Raw genomic sequence first — 19,862 nt, 5'->3', positions numbered from 1 at the left:
ATGCTGACTTTGTTCCATTAAACCATGTCTTTCTATATGTTCTGTGATTTTGATGTTTAGAACACTTTCCACTATTTTTCCTGGCACTGAAGTCAGGCTAACCGGTCTGTAGTTTCCCGGATCGCCCCTGGAGCCCTTTTTAAATATTGGGGTTACATTTGCTATCCTCCAGTCTTCAGGTACAATGGATGATTTTAATGATAAGTTACAAATTTTTACTAATAGGTCTGAAATTTCATTTTTTAGTTCCTTCAGAACTCTGGGGTGTATACCATCCGGTCCAGGTGATTTACTACTCTTCAGTTTGTCAATCAGGCCTACCACATCTTCTAGGTTCACCGTGATTTGATTCAGTCCATCTGAATCATTACCCATGAAAACCTTCTCCATTACAGGTACCTCCCCAACATCCTCTTCAGTAAACACCGAAGCAAAGAAATCATTTAATCTTTCCGCGATGGCCTTATCTTCTCTAAGTGCATATGTAGTATAAAGCATTCCCCTTTTAAGCAATTCAGTTAGGGGCAGAATATAGGAAGATAATAAACTAACAAAATGCTGAAAATGGCTTTACATAGAATAATGACCATCATTCAAGTTTTGATCCCTGCTTAAGGCCTTAATCCGGGGGTAACGATTACCCTCCTTGCATTCAAAAACGATTTTAATTGCTGGGGGTAAAAAAATATATAACATTCTTTTGGTGATTTTACCACACACTTACATGGATACTGAAGAACATATGTGAAACCAAGAGCAATAACTTGGGATCTCATGGCAAGAAATGCCCATCTCCTATCTTGAGTGACGGGAGCGAAGTCTGGAAATGCACGAATCTTAGATCCCCTAAATTGGAGATCAACATTTTTAAAGTATCTTTTCATTATTTCCGAAATATCTTTCTCTATTATAAATGATTCTAAAAGTGTAGCACATTCATAATATTCAGAAGCTGAATCCTCTAGAAACCTAGTCAGATTACCTTTATCCATATCAATTTGCTGTTTTTTTTCTGTTTCTAGTAGATATAGGTAAATAGCATAATTTATTCACTGATGTATTTCACCTTCCTTAAATTTTAACACCTCTTTGAAATACTTCATAAGAGTGATATAAGGTAATTCTCCAACAATTTTCAGAAAATTCAAAAGTCTTAGATTCAAATGTCTCGAATAGTTCTCTAAAAATTCCAATCTTTTAAATACTACATTTAAATCCTTTATAATTTTCACATTGCAGTCTTGAATTTTTCCCGTCTCTACCTCTACTTCTAATGATTCCAGTCTCTGTTTCATCTCTTATCTGCGTGTCGAAAACCAGTTTTTGTTCAACGCCATCTAAATTATCTTGAAAGTCCCCGATTGATTTAACCAAAGCGGCCATTATATCCCAAATTGCCTCCAAAATTATTATGTCCGGCTTACCAGGCATTTGAAAACGGGGCCTAAGAACTGACTCGCCCGTTCTCTACACTGGAGATAGTCCCACCAGCAGAGCTTCCCTTCCAGGGTCAATCAGCACTCTCCGAACCCCTCAGCCTCCCTCTCCGAAGTCGGAGTAGACGCTGGGAACACCAAGGTCAGACCATCGGCTCACGTTGTCTCAGGGCCCGCTGAGGACTGCTCCGGAATGCTGACACCTTCCGCCCTCTGACCTCCTCCTGCCTGGGTTGCATTCACCGCGTCACGGTCTTGCGACTCGGGTGTCAGAGGGCTCTCGGGAAGCAGAGAATTTCGGGTTTGCGTGGATCCGGGGGAGTAAGAGTAACTTCTCCAGGTAGAGTCAATGCTTCCTCAGTGAACTCCACAACGGAGCTTTCTCCTCCCGTTTCGATGGACCTTCCAGGTACGTAAGATGTTATTAAACGTTGAGTGGCCATAACTTCCGAATCAGAAGGAAAAATTCGGAGTTTGCCTTTTCTTTTTGCAGGCATAGTTGAGGAAATCTTAGCAGAAAACTGAGCTCAATGCTTACGTGTCTGGCTACGCCGCCATCTTGCCCCCAGTGCAACCCTTCCACCTTTTCTAATGCATGGAATACATCTGATCTGGGCTTCCAAGATGGCATTTTTAAACAATGTCCATCCCGGATGTAAATTAACCTTTGCAGCTGATCCTTTCAGTTTTTTCCTAACCAATTTCCTCATTTTATCAGTCACCCTGCCAAAAGTTAAACGCTATTACAGAAGATTTCTTTAGTGTTCTCCCTCCAGTTAAGTCAAATTTGATAAAGTTGTGATCTCTATTGCCAAGTGGCTCTAATACTATTACTTCTCACACCAAATCCTGTGTTCCATTAAGAATTAGGTCTAAAATAGTTTCCCTCTTGTTGGTTCTTGTACCAGCTGCTCCATGAAGTAGTCATTTATTTCATCTAGGAGCTTTACTTCTCTAGCATGTCCTGATGTGACATTTATCCAGTCAATACTGGGGTAATTGAAATCACCTATTACTGTGCTGCTGATTTTGTTAGCTTCCTTAATTCGTTTAAGCATTTCATTGTCTGTCATTCTGGCCAGGTGGATGGTAATACACCTCCCCCCCCCCCCCCCTACATACACACACTGCTATTTTAATCCCCTTTTCATCTAGAATTTCTATTCATAAAGAAGCTGGATTTCTTACGGAAGATTCAGCCTCATGTTCCTTGTTTTATGTACTACCCAAAACACACAAGTGATTTCCTCCCCTGGATGACCAATGGTTTTAGATTTGAGTTTGATATTGGAGCCCCTTTCTAAATTTATTGATGTATTTTTAAAAACATGTTCCTTCGGTATTCTTATCACTTTATTCAGTTTTACAGAATATTACTATATGTAGTGTGTTTCCTTTCCTTTCCTAACTCCAACATTACTTAACTCCCTTCAATCAACATACTTCGCTAGTAATAGCATTAATAGCCACCTCTTATAATGTTATTATATATATATATATATATATATATATATATAATTATCTGATCTTCATTTTCCTTCCTACTCCAAGTTATTGATTCCCTGTTACATGTAACTGCTTTTCTGCACCATTGTTCAAATTGTAAAGTTTATTGCACCCCTGTTTCTTGTGAACCAGCATGATGGGACTACCGTCTTGAATGTTGGTATATAAAAAACTTAAATAAATAAATAAAATAAATAATTACTTTGGATATAGAATCTTTATATTTGAATATTCCTCACAGAGAGGCTATTATTAAACATTGTTTGGCACATCTGATTGCACCGATAAAGACTCCAACTGCATTTCTTCTTCAACTTGCACGTTCGACGCCACTAAATACTATTTTGAATTTAATGGTGTCTATTACAAGATAATCAGAGGCACTGCAATGGGGCCACTATGGCCCCTGATACTGCTTGCTTAAATGTTTCATTTTTTTGACACGCAGTATGTATATTCCTCTGCATTTGTCATGTTTATACATGGCTACGTTATAAAGATGTGCTTTTAGACTGAAGTGGGTTGAGAAGACATTCTTCAGTTTTTTTCATATCTGATTTAAAACGGCTTATATTTTGCTACTTCTAAGCAAGCTATCCATAATAAAAAGTACTAAATTACATAAAAAAAGGCTAATATAGCAGGCATAAAATTAAACATCACAAATAAAATGTTTGTGATCCCAATCCAAAATATATTTACACCACTGTTTGGTAAAATATATTTAGGAAGCCAATGGATCAGAACAATATCTTGCATTTTCTGAGTTTTCATCCTTGTCATCTGTGGGAAAATATACCAATAAGACAGTTTCTCAGATTGTGAAGAATTTGTTCATCAGTGGGGGATTATAAATTGAAAGCAGTTGACACACATAGGTGATTTCTGAATCGTGGGTATCCAGCAACTGTGGTGCAATGAGCTTAGAAACGTGCCCAGTATGTGAATTGGATTTGTTTAATCCTCCTCATTCTGCAAATCAAGATCAGATAGTGTCTTGCCTTATAATGAATGTACTTACTCCTAAAGTGGTGGACATTAAGAAATTCTGGCCTTTTTTGCAGGAACGCTACCATTTTGAACTCCTGCTAATTGCTTTCAACGGACATCTAATCTAAAGGATTGGTTAATTTCATCTCGATTTTCCACTTGCAGGAAAGGTACCTCAATGTCTGGACATTGTAGGTTTTGTCCTTTATCTCTCACTGTTCAGCACTTTAGACATCCATCTTTGGGAAACATCTTTTGGTTTAAATCAGTTACTACTTATGATTATGAATATGTAGGATATGTGATTCATGTTGGAAAGACTGTATGCAAAGTAAAAATGCACATTACAGAACATAGGAGCACTATAAGAAACAAAAGAATGGAGGCACCTTTAACTCAACGCTGGGTGGAGCAGATTCTTTATGGCTTTTTGCTATAAAACAGATCAACAGGACTCAAGGGGGTGGGGGTATGGATAGTTTACGTTTACAGTTAGAACAATGCTGGATATATAATTTGGGTCCTTTACACCCACATGGTTTAAATAACAGAATCAAATGGCCTCTCTTTGAATTATTTCTTTTGTGAATAAAGTTATTTGTGAGTGATGTTATGCATGGGAGACAGACTGATTGACTGAAGACATGTTTCAAATGTGTGTCTGATGCATTTCATTACATTTGTCTTCCAAGATAGGATATGTGCGTTTGGTAAGTCTTGGTTTTGTATTTTATGATGTATATCTTTGGTATTAGAGTTGTATTTAATGTTTTTATATATACATAGTGAAAAAACACTAGAGGTGATCAAGGAAGATGGTGGAGGTTTGGATTAAGACATTATATGGAGATACAGTACTTATGACACAGCGATTATACCCCTGAAGAAGCTATCGGCAAAACATGTTGGGGGTTTGTCACCATCTGGATTCTTCATAAGATGTCCGCTTTAAAAAGTGACATGATTCATTTTCTCATCCCACAGATTTTTTCAATTTGAACTAACACACAATGTGTGGTTTGAGTATTAATGTATTTGATCCAAGATTCATGGTTCCTTGTCAACTTGTAGATTATCTTGGAAGAACAAAGTGTTGAATCAACATTGCATTTATGTATTTTTTATGAATTTTTTTTTTTTTTTTAGAGGAGTGTTTGAGTATGGATGTACTTTAGATGTGGTGGTTGTGATATGAGTATGCATTGGCCCTTGTTTTAATTTTTGAATACATTTTTAGGATTATATGATATGATGTTTTAGAATACTGTTTAAAGTTTATTAAAAGTTTTTATATTTTGGGATTTTTTTGGTTTATATGATTATATTAATATTTAATTATTTATCTCAATGTTCGCCATTGACATTTTGCTAGATACATTGATTGACCCTTTGTACTGAGTTTATCCATAAAGATTCGACATTGCATTCTGTTTCCTACAGAACCTTTATCCTGTTTGACTTAATGCCTGCTTTGATATATAGCGCCACCCCTCCACCAGTTTGATCCATTCTATCATTTCAATGTAATTTGTACCTGGGTATCATGGTATCCCACTGATTATTTTCCTTCCACCAGGTCTAAGATGCCAGTTATATCTACCTCTTCATCCAGTGCAATATACTCTAACCTCTCCCATCTTAATTTTTAAGACTTCTAACATTTGTATACAGACATTTCAGACTTTGTTTTTTGTTTGTATTGACATCCTGCTCATCAATTGACACAGGTAGCTTGGAATCTTTCTGCTCTATCTGCTCTTTATTTAAAAGGCACCTGGGCTACTTTAGCATTTATTGCAACCTCTCTAGTGGGATGCCCTAGTTTCCCTGTTCTCTTAGTATCCTTCACAGATACATCATGCCAAACCAGGCACATCTGACCAACTATCAGCTTTCCCCCATCATCTAGTTTAAAAGCTGCTCCATCTCCCTTTTTAAAGGTTAGTGCCAGCAGTCTGGTTCCACGCTGGTTAAAGTGAAGCCCATCTCTTCAGCAAAATGATGCCCAGTTCCTAACAAACCTAAAACCCTTTTGCCTGAAGCATCATCTCATCCACGCATTAAGACACTGGAGCTCTGTCTTCCTCTGGGGTCCTGAACGTTGAATGCTACCCTGGAGGCTCTGGATTTCAACTTTCTACCTAATATCCTAAATTTGGCTTACAAAACCTCCCCCTCTCCTGCACTAGCTAAAATCTTATTTATGTAATATGTAACATCCGCCACATTCAAATCAGGAATGCAAGTTACCAAGTGATCCTCAGCCACCCAACTATCTATCTTCTTAATAACTGAATCACCAACTACAGCGGCCATGCTAAGTCGTCCCTTCTGGGCACGTGCCCCTGGAGACACATCCTCAGTGCAATAGACCACATCCTCTGGCATTGAATTCTGGAGCTTAATTGTGCGATAAGTGAAAAAGAATTCTCAGATTTGTTTAAATGTGCTACTTGCTAGCTTCATGAAGTGCCACCTACTACAACAATTACCTGGGACAGTAAATAACCGATTCACATTTACCCGTTCTATGATTTTATAGACCTATCATATTCCCCCTCAGCCACCTCTTTTCCAAGTTGAACAGCCCTAACCTCTTTAGCCTTTCCTTACAGGGGAATCATTTCATTCCTTTTATCATTTGGGTCACCCTTCTCTGTACCTTTTTATGTATTTATATTTGGGTTTTCTATACCACACATCAAAAATTTCTAACCAGGTCACAGATTTAACACCCATAAATAACATGTAACAATAAGTAAATGTACATAAAGGTTAAGAAACAATACAGAAACCCCAAATAAATAGCAAACATTTCAACACATCACCTTAAGATCTTATTTAAATAATAAAACCATAAATATATAAGTTAATAATAAACAGCAAACCCCATTAAAATAAAATAAAAACCACCCACACGCACACCTAAAATGTTGCACAATTAAGAAACCAGTCTAATTATATAAGGCAACTGTAGGCATTTTATTTATTTAAAAACTTTTCTATACCGTCGCTAAGTTATATACCATCGCAACGGTTTTACAAATAGGCACATAGACTAAGGTAAGTAAATGTAGGATATCGTACATTCTAACAGGTGCCAATAAAGTTCGGTTACAATTTAATAAATAAAATCATTATTTGAGTAATGTTGGTCAAGTCCAGGTATATTATTGAGTTACTATCTCTTTGAGATATTACTTCTTAAATGTAGGCATAACTTATTAGATTTAAATGTCAAATGCTTGCTGAAATAGAAATGCTTTTAGTACAACTATAACTTTTTTGAGATGCGGCGACCAGAATTGTACACAGTATTCAAGGTGTGGTCTCACCATGGAGCGATACAGAGGCATTATGACATTTTCCGTTTTATTAACCATTGCCTTCCTAATAATTCCTAACATTGTGTTTGCTTTTTTGACTGTTGCAGCACACTGAGCCGACAATTTTAAAGTATTATCCACTATGATGCCTAGATCTCTTGGGTGGTAACTCCTAATATGGAACCTAACATTGTGTAACTACAGCAAGGTTTATTTTTCCCTATGTGCATCACCTTGCACTTATCCACATTAAATTAAAGAGTTAAGTTTTTACCAGTTGCCGTTGTTGCATTTATTGCACTTGTTGTTGATTTTTGACTTATTTAACTAGTTCACAACTCTGTATTTCTTGCCTTTCTCAGTTTGTTATATCCCCTCCCACTCCCTGTTATAATGTAGTTTCCTCGCTTTTGTTAATATGTAAACCGGCATGATGTGCCTATCTAATGCCGGTATATAAAGTTATTAAATAAATTTCATCTGCCATTTGGACACCAAATCTTCCAGTCTTGTAAGGTCTTCCTGTAATTTATCACTATCTGCCTGTGATTTAACTATTCTGAATAATTTTGTATCATCCACAAATTTGATAACCTCACTCGTCATATTCCTTTCCAGATCATTTATATATATATTGAAAAGCACCGGTCCAAGTACAGATCCCTGAGGCACTCCACTGTTTACCCTTTTCCACTGAGAAAATTGACCATTTAATCCTATTCTCTGTTTCCTGTCTTTTAACCAGTTTGTAATCCACGAAAGGACATCGTCTCCTATCCCATGAATTTTTAGTTTTCTTAGAAGCCTCTCATGAGGGACGTTGCCGAATGATTCTGAAAATCCAAATACACTACATCTACCAGTTCATCTTTATCCACATGTTTATTAACCCCTTCAAAAAAATGAAGCAGATTTGTGAGGCAAGACTTGCCTTGGGTAAATCCATGTTGGCTGTGTTCCATTAAATCATGTCTTTCTATATGTTCTGTGATTTTCTTCTTTATAACAGTTTCCATGATTTTTCCCAGCACTGAAGTCAGGCTCACCAGTCTTAGATTTCTTCAGTCTCTTCAAGGGCCTGGAGTAAGCTGAAACCAATCCGCTCAATAAAGCCTTTCCTGAGATTCAACCAAAAATGGTGATGCATGTGCTTGTCTTGTCTATACTGGGCTCTGAGAGATGCACGCAGAGCCTTGACGTGGTCCAGAACGCAGGTTAATTCTCCATGGTCTTCACTGGTCACCAGTGTTGTGTAGATACCAGTTTAAGAGCTGTCCATAATCAAGGTCCTGGGTATTTGCCAGCAACGTTGGAGAGAGAGAGAAGACAGGTTTTATTATTATTCCTGCTTTTTGGAGCTTTATATTAGAAAAGCAAAAGAAGTTGTTTTAGTTGATTTGCTCCTAACTTTTCGAACTCTCTCGAAAAATGTCTGAGGATGGAAACCGATTATATTGCTTTAGGCACCTGCTCAAAAAAAGCTTTGATTTTCTTAATTTGTCTTCATGCTGCCTTGTTACATGCTTAGCACAATTATATTGTTATATGTGGGCTCTAAGAATTTTAAATCAATAAAATGAAAAACTGTTTTTGGGCAGGCTATCTTGCACTTTGCTTTTTGACTGACCTACACTAGATAGTTTAGATGATTTTGTGCCAAGTGTATATTCTGTACATTGCTCAGAGCTTTTAGATGGGTGAGAAATTAAATATGAATAAATGAATGTTTGCGCTCTACTCGGGTTGTCATTCCTTAACCGGTCCGGCAGGAGGCAGCCCGAGCTATTCCTGTACTCCTGCCTCTGTCACGTTAGCTTCGATTCTCTAGTTCCTGACCGCAGTCTGAGCTCGACTTTGCTTCTGCCTAAGGTACTTTTCTGAATAAACTGGCACCTCTCGGACGCCCCTGAACTCTGAGCCAGCAGAGACTCAGCCAGGAGCCCCTGAGCTCAAGGCGTCACGTCGGAGGAAGGGCTAATTCCAGCTGCAGTAACCTTTGCTGCTGCAGGCAGACTGGCAAGAGGAAACGTCTAGAAAAAATGGTCCCATTGTCTCTTGAAAAGGATAAAAGAACAGGAGGAGGAATCTGCAACTTTGAATGTTCCAGAGCTGTCAGATTCTCCGTACTGGACAGAATTTACAAAAATACAAATAAGAGAGAGAAGATACGTTTTCATGAAATAACTTCACTGACCACCTTCCAGCACCATCTCAAACCCCACATCTTTTACAAGACCTTCCCTTACTCCTGCTCTAATGCAGGATTTGTAAGCCTCCCACGCACCTCGTACATCACAGAAAGCTTGTTTCATACTCCAAGTCTTTGAGTAGATGGCACTATGTTTACTGTGCTAGAATACTTATTTAATAAATGCTCATAGTCTTCAATATCTCCTGCTTTTATACAGAGCGTACACACTGCTAGGCCTTTGTGCGCTCTCACAAAAAAAGCCTGCAGTAATAGCTGCGCTTCCCCTGAGTGACCTGCAGATGTCCTTGTTAGCTGTCACTAGAAGCCACGGAAAAAGAAACCAAATAAAAGCAAGCAAGGAAGGAAGGAAGGAAGGGATTACGCCTGTCCCCCTCTGCATACTCTAGCAGGGGTGATTAAACGGGGGCCACACTGGCTGCCCAGTGGGGCTCAGGGATGGCAGAAGCTGCCAGAATATGCCACGGCTTAGGCTTGCAGGGCCGGGGAGAGGGAAGCTGCTGCTGCCGTGGCGGGCCCAGCTGGAGAGCTGGTGATAGGAACGGTCACAGCTGCTGCCGCCAAGGTCCCCCACCCAAGGACCGGGATCACAGCTGTTAACCTCTTGGGGGACGGCACAGGGTCTTAAAAAAAAAAGTGGTGTGACTGGGGTGAGGAATAGGCAGAGACCAGAGAGAATGAGGAAATGGAGGGGAGAGAGGGAGTTGATGGGAAGGGAGAATAAAGACTAAGAGCCTCTTATCCGGCTAAAATCAAGCAGATTTAAAAAAAAAAAAAGAAAAGGAAATCCAGGGGTGAAACTGGAAGGAGCTAAGTTAGCCGGATAACTTGTGATATTCAAACTTATTCAGCTGCTGACTTTGGAACTGCTATTGGTCATTCAGCCGGTTATCTTATCCGGCTAACTTTAAATTTATCCTGCTATATTCAGTGGCATGGCCGCACCACTGAATATCCTCACCTAGCCGGCTACATCTGAATTTTGACCTCAGAAAGCATAAAAAAGCTAAATAAGCAAATCAAAATATGAGAAAAGAAAAAGGAAAGAAAAACAGGAAAGTTAGTGAAAACAAGAAAAAAGCAAAAACAAAAATAAAGTTTGGCTGGCTGGGATGGATTTTTTCTCAGCTCCTAAAAAAGGTTTGACGGGCATCTAAGTTTAACAAACTTTCCAGCCTTGCCATAGTGGTGTGTGGCCTCTGACGGTCTGGTGTGCTTTGGTATGTGTGTCTGGTCCGTCTGTCTGTCTCTCTGGGGTCTCTGTTTCACTCGCTTTCGGTCTGTCTGGGTATGAGGGATATATTGGATAAACCAATTAGGACTCCAATCAAGTGCATGAAAGGAAATGGGGCGTGGCTCAGAGTTTGAATAGAAATGGGGCGTGGCTCAGAGTTTGAATGGAAATGGGGCCGTGGCTCAGAGTTTGAATGGAAATGGGGCGTGGCTCAGAGTTTGAATGGAAATGGGGTCGTGGCTCAGAGTTTGAATGGAAATGGGGCCGTGGCTCAGAGTTTGAATGGAAATGGGGCGTGGCTCAGAGTTTGAATGGAAATGGAGCCGTGGCTCAGAGTTTGAATGGAAATGGGGCCGTGGCTCAGAGTTTGAATGGAAATGGGGCGTGGCTCAGAGTTTGCTCAGCCCTGTACTAGGGACTCTCTCGCCTCTTGTTCACTAGTCCAATTGGTTTTGGATTTCAAGCGCTACTTCTTCAGCGCTCTGACGTTATCCCACGGCAATGCTGCACATCACGCAGACACAGTAACTCGCAGGGACAGAAGGGGACGAGGGTCATTTTCAGCCAGCCTGTAAGCTGATTTTCAAAGGGAAACGCCTAAAATCTCTTGTGGCCAGCACGTTGGTGATCAGGGGCGGCAGACATTGCAGGTGGAGCAGGGATTTCAATCTCCATGTGTACCTCGGTCAGCTCGGCCTGCCCCCTGCTTTGCTCACACTGTTAACAGTATGCATACGGGGTAACGTACCTTTTAAAGGGGGGGTCTTCTCCCATTTATCCATGGAGGATTCCTTGCTCCCTGAATCAGCACAAGTTTAACATTTGTCAGCAGCAATAGCACCAATTGATAAGAACATAAGAACATGCCATACTGGGTCAGACCAAGGGTCCATCAAGCCCAGCATCCTGTTTCCAACAGAGGCCAATCCAGGCCATAAGAACCTGGCAAGTACCCAAAAACGAAGTCTATTCCATGTTACCATTGCTAATGGCAGTGGCTATTCTCTAAGTGAACTTAATAGCAGGTAATGGACTTCTCCTCCAAGAACTTATCCAAACCTTTTTTAAACACAGCTATACTAACTGCACGAACCACATTCTCTGGCAACAAATTCCAGAGTTTAATTGTGCGTTGAGTAAAAAAGAACTTTCTCTGATTAGTTTTAAATGTGCCCCATGCTAACTTCATGGAGTGCCCCCTAGTCTTTCTATTGTCCGAAAGACTAAATAACCGATTCACATCTACCTGTTCTAGACCTCTCATGATTTTAAACACCTCTATCATATCCCCCCTCAGTCGTCTCTTCTCCAAGCTGAAAAGTCCTAACCTCTTTAGTCTTTCCTCATAGGGGAGTTGTTCCATTCCCTTTATCATTTGGGTCACCCTTCTCTGTACCTTCTCCATCGCAATTATATCTTTTTTGAGATGCGGCGACCAGAATTGTACACAGTATTCAAGGTGCGGTCTCACCATGGAGCGATACAGAGGCATTATGACATTTTCCGTTTTATTCACCATTCCCTTTCTAATAATTCCCAACATTCTGTTTGCTTTTTTGACTGCTGCAGCACACTGAGCCGACAATTTCAATGTATTATCCACTATGATGCCTAGATCTCTTTCTTGGGTTGTAGCTCCTATTATGGAACCTAATACTAACTATAGCATAGGTTATTTTTCCCTATATGCAATCACCTTGCACTTATCCACATTAAATTTCATCTGCCATTTGGATGCCCAATTTTCCAGTCTCACAAGGTCTTCCTGCAATTTATCACAATCTGCTTGTGATTTAACTTTGGATAATTTTGTATCATCTGCAAATTTAATTATCTCACTCATCGTATTTCTTTCCAGATCATTTATAAATATATTGAAAAGTACGGGTCCCAATACAGATCCCTGAGGCACTCCACTGCCTACTCCTCTCGACTGAGAAAATTGTTCATTTAATCCTACTCTCTGTTTCCTGTCTTTTAGCCAGTTTGCAATCCACGAAAGGACATCGCCACCTATCCCATGACTTTTTACTTTTCCTAGAAGCCTCTCCTGAGGAACTTTGTCAAATGCCTTCTGAAAATCCAAATGCACCACATCTACCGGTTCACCTTTATCTACATGTTTATTAACTCCTTCAAAAAAGTGAAGCAGATTTAAGAACATAAGAAATTGCCATACTGGGTCAGAACAAGGGTCCATCAAGCCCAGCATCCTGTTTCCAACAGTAGCCAGTCCAGGCCACAAGAACCTGGCAATTATCCAAACACTAAGAAGATCCCATGCTACTGATGCAATTAATAGCAGTGGCTATTCCCTAAGTAAACTTGATTAATAGCCATTAATGGACTTCTCCTCCAAGAACTTATCCAAACCTTTTTTGAACCCAGCTACACTAACTGCACTAACCACATCCTTGGCAACAAATTCCAGATCTTTATTGTGCGTTGAGTGAAAAAGAATTCTCTCTTGTGAGGCAAGACTTGCCCTGGGTAAATCCATGTTGACTGTGTCCCATTAAATCATGTCTTTCTATATGTTCTGTGATTTTGATCTTGAGAATAGTTTCCACTATTTTTCCTGGCACCGAAGTCAGGCTCACTGGTCTATAGTTACCCGGATCGCCCCTGGAGCCCTTTTTAAATATTGGGGTTACATTGGCCACCCTCCAGTCTTCAGGTACAATGGATGATTTTAATTACAGGTTACAAATTTTACCTAATAGATCTGAAAGTTTTCACCTTAGCTAAGCTGACAGTGTAAAACCTGTGCTGATTAAGTTTTTGTCTGTATGAAACTGATTCCTAAACAAAGGATTTTAAGGCAGAATGTAATAGTCAAGTAGGATGAAATGCCAGGATATAAACAAGTGGAGAAAGACTTACAGAGGAGGTCACGCTAGGTCAGACCAACGAGCCACTGAGCCCCAGCATCCTAAAGGAAGAGTCCATTCCCTATTTGCTCACACCCACAAATAAGAGGTTGGTAATGGACATGTCCTCCAAAAACTTGTCCAAACCTTTTTAAACAGTTGTACTATCAGCCTTCACCACATCCTTGAGTAGCAAATTTCACCTCTTAGCTTTGTGTTGATTGAAAAAGAAAAAATCATTTAATTATTGCAAAATCTACCACCAGTTAGTCCCTGGACTGTCTGAAAGTGTAAATTACTTGTTCCACACCACACACAGCATTAAGGAGAGGAGAGCACTCCAGCACAACCTGCATGCACATCACATGAGCAGACAGCAGTGCTGCTGAGCAGGATTCTCACAGCAAACAGAAAACGAATTTAGAAGGAAATTAAAGGCAAAGGTTATATACAAGTAGAAACTATTCTATGGGGCCTGCCAGCACAGCAGCCTTGCCTATATTTACATGTGCTGTCATGTAGGGACCAACATGCATCTCAGGGAAGCACACTGGATGCAAAACTGGAGACCTGGGTCTTGAACTCAGCCTTCCACAGTACAATATTTAATGCAAAAAGAAAGCGTAAGCCATCGGATTAATACACACAACAGAAATACAGTGATGCCTGAATATAAACATGCTCAGCTTGTAACACTGAAGCCGATATATCACATCATGCAATGGGCCCAAGTGCAGAGATTACCTTCTGTGAATATAAAGTGGCCCGCATTGTGCGTGCACTATCTCCCCATGTAACGAGCATCCATGCGGGATAATGTCTGGATCGTGTGTGTAAAGCGCACTGTTTCTTATCTGCTTACCAGCACTCAGAACACAAGACCCCACAGAGGATAGGGAGGGGGTGTATTTTTCTTTTTTTAGAGAAGGATCGCCTGCTTTGCAGTGTGGATGTCTGGGAGGCAGGCGTGCAAGTGTTAGAAAGTATTCAGGAAATTATTTTGGATTTGAATCTACAGTTTTGATGTTAGTAAGGGATTTTAATTTACATTATTATCATAAGTGTGGGAGGGTACAGAGTAGGAGGGAGCTTTTTCAATGCTATGGATTAAAACTGGTGGGAGGGGGAGGGGATATATTTTAGACTGGGCTGTTGATTCAGACCTAGCATGGTTTGGACCCGATACCATAGTCCTATCATATGTCTTATTTCTTTTAGAAGGCAGAACAGGGAAAGCAGAAGAAGGTGTGAGAGGAAGGATGGAAAACGGATGAGGATGATTTTGATATGCGAATGGATAATTTGGTACCAGGTGTGCAAAGGTTATTGGAGCAGTGAGAAGATGGGACTATAGTTGGTGTCTGCTGATATGGATTGCTATAGGTAAGCAGTGGCTGGGGTGGGTCACACCAGAGCTTAGAGAGATGAGAAGAGTGCTCGGGTGTAGGAGGAGGAGGAGTGGTTACAGTCAGCTCATACATGCTGGAGGAATGCGGCCAAGAGATACAGGAGGTTGGCACAGGATGCAAAGAAAAATGCTTTTTTCTGCTATTATAGGACTGGCTGAGTCTTCTAATAGGGACATCTTTAGGGTAGTGAAGACTTCTAAGGAGAAGAGAGAGAATTTGGTGGGAATGCCAGACAATTACTTTCTTTGTTTTTTTTTTATAAGATTAAGGATTTGCTGGATGGAAATAGCATAGTTCAGGGGCAGAAAGGTATTGGGATATCCGTAGTTGATCGGTTGTGTGAGTTCCGATGGATTAATGCTGGGAGGGTGCAGCATATTCTGGCAGAAATGAACTCCTGGCCATCATATTTAATTTAAAAATGGTCAGGAAGAGGATTAGAATGGTTGACTAAGATTACAGCGATGTTATTGAGGGACGGCCGTCTTTCAGAGAGCTTGAGATCTGTGGTAAAGAAAGTTTTGAAGAAATCTCATGTGGGTCCAACAAAATGTCAAAGCTGTAAGCCACTTTCTAATTTGCCTTTTTTAGGAAAGTTAATAGAAAAAAAAATAGTCCTTGGTCAATTATCTGAATTTTTGGAAGGTTCTGGTGGGTTGTCGCATAGGCAGTCAGGCTTCGGACCTGGACATGACTTACAATTGATACTGAAGTCCTTGGCAGATATCTTTTGCTAACTTCATGCTGGTCGGTCAGTATTTCTGATCCTACATTTCCAGTGTGTTTTATCTGGTAGATCACCAGTTGCTCTTGGAGAGATGTGGGTAGGTGTAGGGTAGGCCTGGATTGCTTCCTTATTGGAAGGAAGGAAAGCGGGGTGGTGCAGGTGGCAGCGGCATACTTGCAGCCAATGGTTTCCCAGACAGAGGTACCTCATGGCTCCTGTTCTTTTCACCCTTGCTCAACATTCTTATGCATCCTGTAGCTAATCTTTTTCGGGAGCTGGATGTCACTGCACTTATTTATGCAGATGACCTCCAGTTTCTGGTACCTACTGATTCAAGCATGGCTGCAACAATTGATACGGTCAATAACTATTTGGCAAAGATGGTTTTGTTGGCTGAATGTTAGCAAACTGGTTATGAATAAAGCCAAAACCGGTCAACGGTTCGGAGAGCCAGAGGGCACGACTTGCACTGGATGGCTATGTAAGAGATTTTGGGGGATCATCCTACACTCCAGCTTCTCTTTAGTACCTCACGTCTCTCAGATGCTTCGGCACGCCTACTTACAATTACGAATGGGTAAGCAACTGAAGCCTTGTTTGAATGATTTCACTTTCCGGACAGTGGCTTCATCTTTAATTCTTGGGGCATTAGATTATTGTAATGTTATGTTGGTAAGGATGCCAATTGCTGTGATCAAGAAGCTCCAACCTATTCAAAATACAGTAGTACAGCTAAGTTAATTTGTGCAAAGAGTAGAAAAGAGTGCAGCTCCACTGTTAGTTCGCCTCCATTGGTTACTGGTGTTGGTGAGAATAACGTTTAGATTACTAGCAGTGGTTTTTCGCTGACTACAGAGTAACGGTCCAAAGTACTTGTATGATAACTTGGAATGGTATGTCCCAGGTTGGGCATTATGGTCTTTGCAGGGTTTCCAATTGGCAGGTTCAGTAGGATATGGATTGTGATTGCAGCATTTTAATGGCAGAGCTCCACAACTATGAAATTTATTTATTTATGTATTTGTTTTTCTATACCAATGTTCATCGTACATATCACACCGGTTTACAGAGTAGCAGAGGAGTTTATCGATGTAGAGTTCCTGATTTACCTTGTAATTTTACGAGCTTATTGAGGTTTGTAACATTATGTATCATTATACATTGCACAATGAGCTTAGTAGCTTCTTATAATGTATAGTGTGGTCAGAACTAAGCTATCAAAAATTCTAGAAACATGTTAGGTCTCTCCTGTTCCCTAGTGCTTGAATGAGTCAGGTTGCGGGGGTAAAGGGTTTTGCATCGAAGAGGGTGATTGGATGTTTTTATTTTAAACTGCTCTGATAGTTTTGCTTATGGTGCAGTATATGCAGTTTTAAATAAAAACATTAAAAATCCTACAGGCCAATACTGTAAGAATCGCGGGAGAGCAGGCGCTCCATGTTGAGCACCCGCTCTCCTGAGCGCGTGATTCAGTATTTAAATGAGGGGTTGCGCTCATAAGGAGGCACTAGGGACAGCAGCATGTCCCTAGTGCCTCCTTATTAGCGTAGAGGTGGCTGTCAGCAGGTTCCGACAATTGACGCTCAATTTTAGTGACGGTTTCCAAACCCGCTGACATCCACCTGCTAAGAAAGCAGACGCTGGTAAAACTGAGCGTCCGTTTTCTAACCTGCTGACCGGCAGGCGGATTTTTCTATTTCTTTTTTAAATTTTCGGTTCCTCCGACTTAATATCAGTAGGATATTAAGTTGAAGGTTGTAGAGAAAAAGCTGTATTTTCTGCTTTTCTGTACACTTTTCTGGGTTGCTTGGAATTTAAATTTCCGAGAGTAAAATGTGCAACTTAGTCACACATTTTACTTTCAGCACCCCAGGTGACTAATTAATAGCCTTATCAACATGCATTTGAATGTGATGAGCACTATTAGTTTTTTTTTTGGGGGGGGGGGGGGGGGGGTGACCACACATTTTCGACCCACTAAACCCCTTACAGTATAAGGGGTAATAGAAGCGCATCGAAAATGCATGGCCATTCGCATGCTTAACAGTGCACTCAGCCGAGCGCACCATACTGTATTGGCCTATTTGCTAACTCCTTGCTATATACAAATAAAACTCCTCAGACAGCATATAACTTGCTAAGTACTCTCTAGAGTAATAAAGACAGCTCAGCAATGAAACCAATGACATCACAGCATTAGACACATCTGTCTGCTGATCACCCACTAGCGGTATATTGCCCACATATAGTATGCTATCATTAATTATCAAGTGTCTACAGATCAATGCCATGGTTAGAGCCAATCAGTGGCTGCTTTGCAGGACAATAGAGGTCAACTAATGGCCAACTGGTGCAAACACCAATGAGACCATATCATATCATAGAATGAAGACTATTTCATCCCTCTACAGGCAACGAGCAAGCAGATGTTACCATAAACAGTAGTTGCTTTCTGTTCTATTATGTAAACTTCAAAGCTTTTTTTTAATCCAAATTCCAATGGCAGCTGCAGTGCCCAGCAAACAACCAAAGGCCTACCACCGGATACAGCAGGTTTGTTTCTCCAGAAAACAGTCAGCAGGGAGATATGAAAATATTTCAATCGATTCACCAAACGAAATGGTGTAATGGCCCTTTACAGATGTTCCATGGGTTCCCCTTCTTATTTTTCTTCTAAAAGCTAAGGAAAGGGAAAGTATGAATAAATCTCCTAGTTCCTTCACTCCCTGTTGTCTGTACTGTTAAAAGCTTGGGGATAAGAGATGCGTTACACAAAGGGAAGTCAAGCTGACGAGAGAACTGGGATAAGGTGGGCTCAGTACAGACACTTTCAGCAGTTCCCAAAGTGGGCATCGCTACTCTACACACAATCTATCTAGTCCACAAAAAAAAGGTGGAGGATGCGGAACAAACAAGGGAAGATAACCATCCCAATAGCCACAGAGATGACTAAATCTTCCATACTGGGAAGCTAGAAGTAGCAGTACCATATGTGCATTAAGAGACGTTCTTATTTTAAAGATTAATATAAACAATTACAAGTTCAAGACTAATTTTTAGGGTTACAGTAGCATGCATAAAAAAAGCAGTACTAACTAAAACCTTCAAATAAGCTTGCCTGTTTCTCTTGTATATCCTTTTCCCAGGTCTCATTTCTGTTATCCCGTAAGATGCACCATCTACTGGAGCCGTGCCTAAATATCTTCGCTATACAGCTGCTCACACCACAGCAGCCCCTGTATTCTCTCACACTCATGGGCATGATTGTGTAGGAGCAGCTATGGCAAACTAATGCTCCTCATGAATTTAAAAAATAATAAAATGTCAGTGATTTTGTTACTTCGCTATTTTGTTTTAGCAAGCAACTGAATTGTCCATAACATGATTTTGCTATCACTGTTTTAATAGATGAGAAAAACCCATTCTAAGTATTGCACTGTGAAACATCTCAAGTTCTTGATTTTCCAGGTGGAGTGACCACAGCAAAACTTAATCATGGGACCTAACTACGAATCTTCAAGATCGCTCTAATATATGTGAACCCAAGTACAGAAACTTAACCCACCTCACTTCCAGCCTTATCAGCTGCCAACTTTGTCTCACTGTCACAGAGAGATCAGGAACCAGCTTTTTCCTATGTTCAAACATTGCAATTTCAATCTTGATCTAATCAACAGCTCTGGATTCGAGGCTTTCAACCACCACGGAAGGAAGATTTTAACTCCTCCTGCTTATGGAACCAACCTGCTAAACAAAATAATACTTTAGGGATTGATCTCAAGTCCCCAGTTATTTCCATGATCTATAAATAATTTACCACCTGTTTGCCCAGTGACAAAATAAAACACTTCATTCTGACAACTCTAGGATATATTGAAAGTGAATGTCATAAGTGGACATTAAGTTCAGGTGCTGGAGCTCCAGATAAGAAACCTGTTCAGATTTTAGTTAAAACAGATGTGGTGCTAGCCAGGCTTGCACAAACATCTGGTCTACAGGTTAAAGGTTCCCTTTTTATAATTCACCAACTTTGTAAACAAGCATTAATGTGCACAGCTTTACACAGATCTAAGGGCAGAGCTAAACAGAAAAGCTTTAAGTGAGCTATAGCTCTTTCATTTAAGTACGACAGTAAAGACTTACAACCAGATGCAT

General features: G+C 40.3%; 1 protein-coding gene across 3 annotated transcripts in view; it reads right to left on the bottom strand.

Moving 5' to 3' along the window:
* LOC115089241 (pleckstrin homology domain-containing family A member 5-like) overlaps nucleotides 1-19,862 on the bottom strand; it is a 293,269-nt gene that overhangs the window by 159,343 nt on the left and 114,064 nt on the right. The window contains exon 4 of one of the 3 annotated variants that reach the window (XM_029597350.1): nucleotides 8,209-8,547. The exons of the other annotated variants lie outside the window; for them this stretch is intronic. Coding sequence (XP_029453210.1) covers nucleotides 8,523-8,547 — 25 coding nt within the window. The 3' untranslated portion in view covers nucleotides 8,209-8,522. Of the gene's footprint in view, nucleotides 1-8,208; nucleotides 8,548-19,862 lie in introns of those variants that run through there. 3 annotated transcript variants of the gene reach the window in all.

Source organism: Rhinatrema bivittatum, chromosome 4, assembly GCF_901001135.1.
Source record: "Rhinatrema bivittatum chromosome 4, aRhiBiv1.1, whole genome shotgun sequence".
NCBI classification, from domain to species: Eukaryota; Metazoa; Chordata; class Amphibia; order Gymnophiona; family Rhinatrematidae; genus Rhinatrema; species Rhinatrema bivittatum.
This window is presented reverse-complemented; position numbering and strand designations above follow the sequence as displayed.